Source organism: Mustela nigripes, chromosome 10 (assembly GCF_022355385.1).
Source record: "Mustela nigripes isolate SB6536 chromosome 10, MUSNIG.SB6536, whole genome shotgun sequence".
NCBI lineage: Eukaryota > Metazoa > Chordata > Mammalia > Carnivora > Mustelidae > Mustela > Mustela nigripes.
In genome coordinates this window covers 13,379,078-13,388,199 of record NC_081566.1, presented here as the reverse complement: position 1 = coordinate 13,388,199, position 9,122 = coordinate 13,379,078, and the positions used below count along the sequence as shown (strand labels likewise).

The 9,122-nt window shown below is 38.3% G+C and overlaps 1 protein-coding gene across 2 annotated transcripts in view; it reads left to right on the top strand.

Moving 5' to 3' along the window:
• The first annotated feature begins 9 nt into the window (after positions 1-9).
• Positions 10-9,122, top strand: part of NSL1 (NSL1 component of MIS12 kinetochore complex) — a 31,540-nt gene continuing 22,427 nt past the window's right edge. The window contains exons 1-4 of one of the 2 annotated variants that reach the window (XM_059412637.1): positions 10-290; positions 3,124-3,199; positions 7,588-7,718; positions 8,993-9,047. In XM_059412637.1, coding sequence (XP_059268620.1) covers positions 60-290; positions 3,124-3,199; positions 7,588-7,718; positions 8,993-9,047 — 493 coding nt within the window. In that variant the 5' untranslated portion in view covers positions 10-59. The remainder of the gene's footprint in view (positions 291-3,123; positions 3,200-7,587; positions 7,719-8,992; positions 9,048-9,122) is intronic. The other variant, XM_059412636.1, reaches the window with a different exon arrangement.

The window sequence follows — 9,122 nt, the reverse complement described above, 5'->3', positions numbered from 1 at the left end:
CCGCCAGTGAGAGCCCGCCCTTCCGCTCCCAGCTCCCGCCCGCAGTTCAAACTGGGAAGATGGCGGGGGCTCCTGTGGTAGTCCCTTCCCCTCCGCGGGACGTGGAGGGGGCGACCGGGGCGGACGACGGGGACTCGGCCGCCGCCACCTCCCGAGAGGACTTCCGGGTGCGCTGCACCTCGAAGCGGGCCGTGACGGAAATGCTAGAGCTGTGCGGCCGCTTTGTGGAAAAGCTCGGGGACACGCTGCCAGAGGAGATTCGGGAGCCCGCGCTGCGAGATGTGCAGTGGGTACGGGCGCAGTCGCCATCTCTTCTCACCCCTCACCCTCTGCCCCTCTCAAGGCTCAGAAAGAGCCTACGGCCGGCTTCGCGGAGTTAGCGGTGCCGCGCGCTCCGGTGGCAGAGGCCCGAGACACGCTCGTGTCGAAACACGCTCGTGTCGGCCGAGGACTCCCCGCTTAGAGCGGCGCGGGTCCGTAGAGACGCGGCGAGCCCTGCGTGGGACTCGAAATTGAAGGAAGAAAGAATAGGTGGAATCGATTTTAATGTGTTTTATTTAGCCCGCTCTATCCAAGATAGCGTTTTAACTTGTAATAAAAAAAAAAAAGTGAACGAGGTCTTTTTCTTTTTGTTCGTACTAAGAAGCTTTTCATGTCGGGTGCCTTAACTTCAGAGCTGGTCTTTGCGGCGCGCCGCGGTTCCAGGCCTCCGTGGCTCCGGGTCGGACCGTGGGGGCAGAGGCGGAAGGAGGGGGAATCCTGGAACTCAGGCAGTCCCCGCACGAGCCACCGGTCTTTCCTTTGGCCTGTTTTAGAACTTACTGTAAAGTCCGTGGAAACATTTTCCCGCCAAGTCTAAGTAGATAAGGAAGCTGTCTTGGTTAGTAACTTCTCTGGACCGCCTAACGTTTCCCCTTCCTTTCTCACAGATTTTGCAAAGCCCTCAAGAAGCTAGGTTTTTTTTTTTTTTTTTTAAGGAAAGACGCAATAGATTGAGGGATTGGTACCTGCCTTAAGCAAGCAGACAATCTGTCCGTAGAAAATAAGTGTAAAAGCTCATAGTGCAGCACACTTGTGAGTTAGCAAGGCCACAGTGTGAGACGATAAAAGTAAACGCCGAGTGGAAGAAGAAAAGCAGCCCCTGGCTGGTGGGTCTGTTCCCGTTTTGTGTACAGGAACACTGTCACGACCTTCTTGCGAGGAAGGCAAGAACAGACCCCCTCAGGACATTTTTAGTTGTTTTGGAAAAAGACTGTTTGGGTGCATAAAAGTCTTAGAATCTGCCCCTTTCTAAGAAGTGCTAATCTATTTACTTTCAGAAAAAGAGGAGCTTGGCTAATCTTGGCTTATAACCTATTCTACCTTAGTTAGTGGATGATAAAGTGAGTTGGGAGAAAAAAGATTTGAACAAACTACCAAGGAATTCACTTGTGTTTCATATTAAGAGCAGATAAAGGCAGAGGCTTTAATTATGTTGACATATCTCTTTATTGAAAACCACGTGATATTGTAATGGATATTCTAAAAAAATTGTATTGATACAATTGTGCAATGAATATTAGTTTGTATTATGAGGTAATCCTTGAATGTCCATATATAAAGTATTTTATAAAATCTTTATAAAGTGAAGAGTGTATACTTTAACTCATTATCAGTCATTATTTGAATTATGCTTATTTTTACTTACACAAAGTGTGTAAAATACATTCTTGTAAAAAAACCCAGCAAAACAGCATATAGCAAAAGTTTGAATTCCTCTCCCCCACCCCTCCTCCTTCCCAGAAATAATTATTGGGAGGGTCCAGGGGGCTATAATCCTTCTATACCCTTTTTTATGGCGTTACATCTCTCTTTGTTGTTTTAGTTTTTTGTTTGTTTTTTTACGGTAATGGGGTTAGGCTGATGTATTTAGCAGTTTAGCTTTTTTTTTTTCCTCTTCCAAATCTGTCTTTGACTATTCTTTGTCAAAGTTACGTAGAGATATACTTTATTCTTTTTAGCTATTGTATGGTATGGATATAGTGTATTTAACTATTTTCTGAATTTGAAGTTAGATTTTATTTTCCCCTCAATAATTCATAATTTCATATAGTGCTTTAATAAACATTCCTAGTACATCCTTTTTACGTTTTTATGAGAATAGTTCTTTAGGATACATTGCTAAGAGTGAAATTGTAAGGTAATAGGGAATGTGCATTTAAAATTTTAACCAAATTCCCTTAGTCCCTTATTTTTTAATGTATTATGAAAATTTTTAACCTTTCAAAAAACAGACTAGTGCAGTGGACATCTGTATTTCCATCACCAAATTTAACAGTTATCAGAAATTTGTTACACTTCCTATTTTATTTATTTATTTTTTAGGTAGGTTCCATGCCTAAGGTGGAGCTTGAGCTCATAGCCCTGAGATTAAAAGGGTCATGCAATCTACTGCTAAGCTAGCAGGCTGTCCCTTCACACTTCTTATTTTTTTTTTTAAGATTTTATTTATTTATTTGACAGAAAGAGAGAGATCACAAGTAGGCAGAGCAGCAGGCAGAGAGAGGGGGAAGCAGTCTCCCCGCTGAGCAGAGAGCCTGATGGATGGCTAGATCCCAGAACCCTGAGATCATGACCTGAGCTGAAGGCAGAGGCTTAACCCCCTAGGCCACCCAGGCATCCCTGCACTTCTATTTTAAAGCAAACTCCAGATCTTGTGTCATTTCATTTCTTTGTTCCTCAGTGTACGTCTCTAAAAAATACAGTCCTTTACGAAGTAGAAATTAATTTTATTTTGTTTGAAGCATTTTTCCCTTGTTAACACTTTTGCTTATTCAGCAGCATATGTAGTACTTGTACCCTTGAGATTCAGCTGAGCTCAACTTTGTTAGCTTATATTTTTTCTTCATTAAAGAAGTATATAAATTTGGCATCAAATTTTCTCAGATGGAGCATTCTTCCTACATTTTAGTAGGAAGAATCAGTGATTGAAATGGAATCTTCATTGAGAAGAATACAGTAATAAGCTTGTCTGTTTTTCTTGATATTCTGTATTACAAATCTGAAATTCTTACTTTGCCAAAATGTTTTAGTTCAATATTCAAAGTTATTTTCAGTGACTTGAGTATTGTAAATTTGTTTCAGACTTTTGAATCAGCTGTGCAAGAGAACGTCAGCATTAATGGACAAGCATGGCAGGAAGCTTCAGATAGTTTTATGGGTATGTGATTTAAATTTCCTTCTGTCATTAATTTCTGAGTAGCTAATTTTTAGCTAATTTTATCTTGAATGCTAATTTTTAATCCCAATTTTCAGTCTTGTTTTTTTTAAAAGATTTATTTGTTTGTTTGTTTATTTGAGAGAGACACAGAGTGAGAGATAGCAGCAGCAGGGTGGGGGGCACAGAGGGAGAGGGAGAAGCAGGCTTACTACTGATCAGGGAGCTCCATGCAGGGCTCTGTCCTAGGACCCTGGGATCATGACATGAGCCAAAGGCAGATGCCCAACTGACTGAGCCACCCAGGGGCCCCTCAGTGTCCCTTCTTCTAAAAATTTCCCTTCACCAAAAAAAAAAAAAAAAAAAAGTTTCCTTCACTGGGGGGAAAAGGGAAACAAATCTAGAAGGCTACTGAGGCAAGCTAATGCAGTAGTTACCTTGGTTTTTTTAATATATGCTATCTGGCATTCTCAATAAGGTTTTCATCTGATTAGTCTTTGAAAGTATTCTGGTCAGTAGGTTGCTGGAAAATACTGTACTACTATCTCCAGATGAAGAAACAGGCCCAGAGAATTTCTGATTAAAACCGTATAAATCAAGTTGTATTTTTACAAATGATCCTTATAGTAGACAGCGAAGTACCCTTAGAAGTATGAAGTTAAATTCTAAGAGTTCCAACCATGTAAAGGATGAAGTAAATATATGGAGAAACCCCCTTAGAGACAGAATGCTTTCTTCCTATTTAATATTTATTTAATTAATTAATTTGAGAGGGAGAGAGAGACCGAGAAAGCACAAGTGGGGGAGGTGCAGAGGAAGAGGAGAAGTAGACTCCCCGCTGAGCAGGGAGCCTGATGCAGAGCTCAATCCCAGGATCCCGGGATTGTGACCTGAGCTGAAGTTTAACTGACTGATCCACAAAGATACCCCACAATACTTTCTTCAAAGCAGACTTAGGTGTTTCAAAGCACCCTAACTAATGGTGTTGACCTATCTAAAAAAAAAAATCAAAATTTTAATGGAAAGAAAATGGTCCGTGGTCAGTATAAGAAGGAAACAAATTTAGTAGAAAAGAAATGATCTGTGTAAAAAAAGGGTCAGAATTCTCCAGCAAAGTCTAGGAGAAGGGCTACCCTCACAAGAGGGTCAGAGTATCTTGTCTTTCCCCATGGTCATATTATAGAGTCTGACCAGCATAATAACTTGGTATCACTGCTTGGTATTACTTGCTATCCAGTTAGACCCTTGAGCTGATTCCAAACGCATTAGGTAACCCTCTGTGGTTATAATTTTTCTTCTCAACATTAAGATAATACTTTGCCCAGAAAACTTCAATGTTTAGCCCTTGGGATTATAATAGTTATCTCTTCATGGTCACCAAAATTTACTTTCTGGTTTATATATTGAAATGGTAAAAGCAATAACATTAGATTTCCCGAACAATAGAATGATTGCCAATTAGTAGAGGAGAGGAAGTGTATCACAATCACCTAAGAGTATTTTTAAACTCTACGGCCTTCCCTGTGTCTTTATTTGACTCTTGTTCTGTTTGCTTCAGGCTGTCTTTAGCAATCTGATTCATCAATTTGTAGATTAAGATACATATTTTCTAATTGGTTGGCAGCCTGGATAGAGTGTGGTTATTCTTTGTCCCTTTTCTTCCTTATAATTGTGAGGGGAAATGGTTCAGAATACTATAATTTTACCTGCTTTCACTGACACTTGATAATGACATACCAAATTCTAGGCCATAGATGAAAACACAGGGTCCTTACTATTTAGGAACTCATTGTTAATGGAAAGAAATGGACAGGGAATTACTATACTGCTTAGGAAGGGGGATAAGTCCTAATAGAATAGATTATTGTTAAATGCATTTAATGAATGACAGCATGCTAGATAAAAGGATGAAGGATATTTGAAGCAGAGAGAACAGCATGTGCAAAGGCACAAAAGAGTGATGTGTTTGGAAAATGTCAGAAATGAATTAGGAAAACTAACGGCAGGTGTGACCAGAGGTAAGCTAAGGCCAGATCACAAAGAGCCCTGAGAGTTTGCCAAGGAATTTATACTTTATCCTGTAGGCAATGGGGAGCTAGTGGAGATTTTTAAAATAGAATTTACATGAAAAGCTTTGCATTTTAGAACACTGACTGCTGCCTGTGTAGGGAATGGATTAGAGAGGGTTGAAATTCAAGGTGGGCTGATCTGAGGGAAGTTATTGCAGTAGTACAGTAAGAGACAGTTAAGACATGCTCAAAGACAGGAGAAAAGGAGAGAAGGTTCTGCAGATGAGATTAAAAGGGTTTGTGTCTGATCAAATACATAGAAGCAGTAAGTAAGCTTCACAAGGGCAGAGGTTTGTCTGTTTTGTTCACTGGGATCATTGTAGAAATGAGTGAACAAATAAAAGGATAGAACGGATGAATATACAAGTGAGAACAACTTTCTCCCTTCCTCTGTAGCTACCCTGAAAGGACTTGATTTCAGGTGACCAGGTTCATTTAAGCATTAAAGTGTAAATTCCTCAAGAGCAGGGGCTATATTTGTTTTTCAGCACTTAGCTTGGCATATAGTAGGTACACAGTAAATACTTGTTAAATTGGTGACAAAATCTTCTCTCAAATCTGCTCAAATTTGTTTATACATTCAGTTTTATAGCTTTATCATTAGGTGGCGCTGAAAAACCATTTTCCTCCATAGAAGATTTAGCTGGGAGACGTTTTTTTTCTTAACTGTGAAATAGTACATTATTTCAGGCTAATGACTGAACTTTTTAAATGGTAAGTTAAAATTTAGGAAAGGCTACTCATCTAAATGAATATTCAAAGTAAGCAGTGATTGTTTTTCTCATAATACTCTCAAAAGAATTTAGTTGGTCTTAGTATTTGTTACACGAATGAGATATACCTGATGTACTTCATCAATCTTTACCCAGTATGTATGTGTGTATATATATGCTGATATGTCAGCAATGTTTGAAAGCTTCCAAAAATAAATATCATAGTTTCAGAATTCTTAGTGAAGCTTCTACTTAATAAAATAGATAAATTTCTAGCATAGACCGTGACATAGAACAGCTAGGATGTGAGACCAGTTAAGCCAATGATCTAGCTCTTTAGTTTAGTTTAGTTTTGTTTGGAGATTTATTTATTTGAGAGAGTGAGGGTGTGAATGCACATGTAAGAAGAAGGTTTTTTGTCGGGGGCAGAGGGAGAAGGAGTGAATGCTCCAGTAGACTCCCCCCGCTGAGCAAGGAGGCACTCGGGCTGGATCCTAGGATCCTGAGATCATGACTGAACTGAAATCAAGAGTCAGACCTGTCATCGACTGAGCCACCCAGGCACCCTGTTCTTTAGTACTTTTAACTACTTACTCTTCAAGACGACTTTCAAAATAAGGTTGATGTACCACCTGCATTCATTTCATCTAGAGTGCTTAATTTTGGGGCCCCATTCCAGAGGCCTCTGTTGAATCAAAATTTCTGCACTTCTGACAAGTTCCCCATGTAGTTATTTTGCTGAAGTTTGAGATTCACTATTAAAACAGGAAAGCAACAGATAGGAGTTTTAGTTAAAGTATAAAGTCACTGTGTCTCTTACTTTTTCCTGCTATTTATCCATTTGTGTCTATTTCAGATTTCGCTTTTCTGCCTGCTACTGTCACAGCTTCGGTGCAGCACAGAATAAAGTCAAAACATGTTGGAAACTCTAACATTAAATGCCCTTTACAGTCTAGTTCTTTTATATTTTATCATCCTTCTTTCCTTACACTTTGTCCTGCAGCCAATTAGAACTTTTAGTTTTAGAACAAAGTTTCCCAAAACCTCTGTGATCTTGAAAATACAGTTTGCTCTGCCTAAGGTGCTTCCTCCTGTTATTTTTTGTCCCACCTTTTTTTAATCCAATGGATTTACATGTATATTTCAAGCCTTAGCTCAAATGTTGCTTTCTGTTTAAAGTTAAAGACACAGAATAAAGTTATAAACTTAAAGACACAGAATTTATTAAAGTTAATAAAGTTAAAGACACAGAATAAGAGAACACTAACTCTGCCTGGGGAGTTAACACTAACTCCCCAGGCAGAGTTAGTGTTCTCTTATTCTGTGTCTATATAGCATTTTGTTCAGACCTCAATTGCATTTATCAAGTTGTTTTGCAGTTATGTTTCTTCCAGGCTCTTAGAAAGCAGGATCGTGTTATATTCACCTTTGTATTTTTCTGATTTAGGTGAGTAAATAAATGAATTAATCATCAAAGGGGGGGTCCTATTAACTTACATATTTGTTTTCAATTATTTTGTATTTTCTAAATTTAGATTGTTACATTTCTATATAGAATATAAGCAATGTGTTTTAAGAAATTTCTGATACTGTTTGTCTCTTGAAATAGAGTCTGATATCAAAATACTTGAAGATCAGTTTGATGAAATCATAGTAGATATAGCCACAAAACGTAAGCAGTATCCTAGAAAGATCCTTGAATGTGTCGTCAAAACCATAAAAGCAAAACAAGAAATTCTGGTAAGATGATTTATCTTTGAGATAATAAGCTTTGTTTTATGTCTGTTTTACTATAAGAAAGTTAAAGTATGAGGTCTAGGTGGACACACATGACATTTTGTTTTCTTTGTCTTTTCTTACTCAATTACTACTGTTTGTCTCGTAAGATTTTTTTTTTCCAGTTCTAAGTTATACTAGATTTTGAACAAAGCTGATTTTAAAATATAATTTGAGGAAAGAAGACTAACTTTATAATTCTGAGACAGGAAAGAAAAATAAATTTATCTTTTTTTTTTTTTTTTAATATTTTATTTATTTGAGGTGGGGCAGCGGGAGAGAATCTTTAAGCAGACTCCCTGCTAAGTGCAGAGCTTGACCTGGGGCTCAATCTCACAATCTCTGAGATCATGACCTGAGCCAGAACCAAAAGTCAGACACTTAACTGACTGAGCCATCCAGGCGCCTCAATAAATTTATCTGTTAAGCCTTTTCTTTCTTTGTGTCATTTGTGTTTGGCACATTATTTGTATATGTTTATAAATTCTGGAAGGCCTCTTTAGCTTAAATTGATGATGAAGGTTGAATACCTGTCATAACACTGAAATTTGCTTTATAAATTGTGTGTAATTTGTTTTGCTCCAAAAGTCATGATGGTGTGGGAGTAGGTTTGCTGGGAATGGCACTGCCTCTGGAGCAAGAAACACATGTTGCTTTAAATTATGTTATACTACTTATTAATTTTTGAAATTAGCATACTTCCACATTTAAATCTTCCAGTTGCTTTTTGTCAGGAATTGTTTTAGACAGTGCAGGCATTGTTCTATGAGAAAAAAATATAAGCAGAATTTTTCTTTTCTTTTTTTTCTTCCAAAGCATTTTCAAAAAATACCCTACTCTATCCTCTCCCACTCAGCCTTGCTTTTTAAAGCTTCCCTAAGAAAAACATTCAAAATGTATTTCTTTTCTCTCTGTTATTACCCCCTTCTTTCCTGGAAAAAAAAACTTAACTGGTTATGAGTATTGCATAAAAGAAAGAAGGCTGGCAGGCCCAGGTGAGGTACTGTTGTGGATGTTTAAAAATGGACGCAAAATGGATTGATGGGATGAGGATACTAAAGGCAGCCCTTTTAGAAAACATTTTTGGCTCCTGCTGGCTTTGGGCAGGAGTAAGGAACATTTTACTCTTTCTTTTTGCTAAATTGTAGATCTTATTCCATGTCATCCTTGCCCAGGGAAGGAAATGTTTATATGAAGGATTAAGTGATTAAATCTGTTTTACTTTATATTGTGTTTAGAAGCAGTACTACCCTGTTGTACATCCAATGGACCTCAAATATGACCCTGATCCAGGTGAGTCATTGCTCATTTGTGGTAAAAGTGAAGCATCAGCTTGTAATTTTTATGAGTCCCTAATACTCTTTTAAA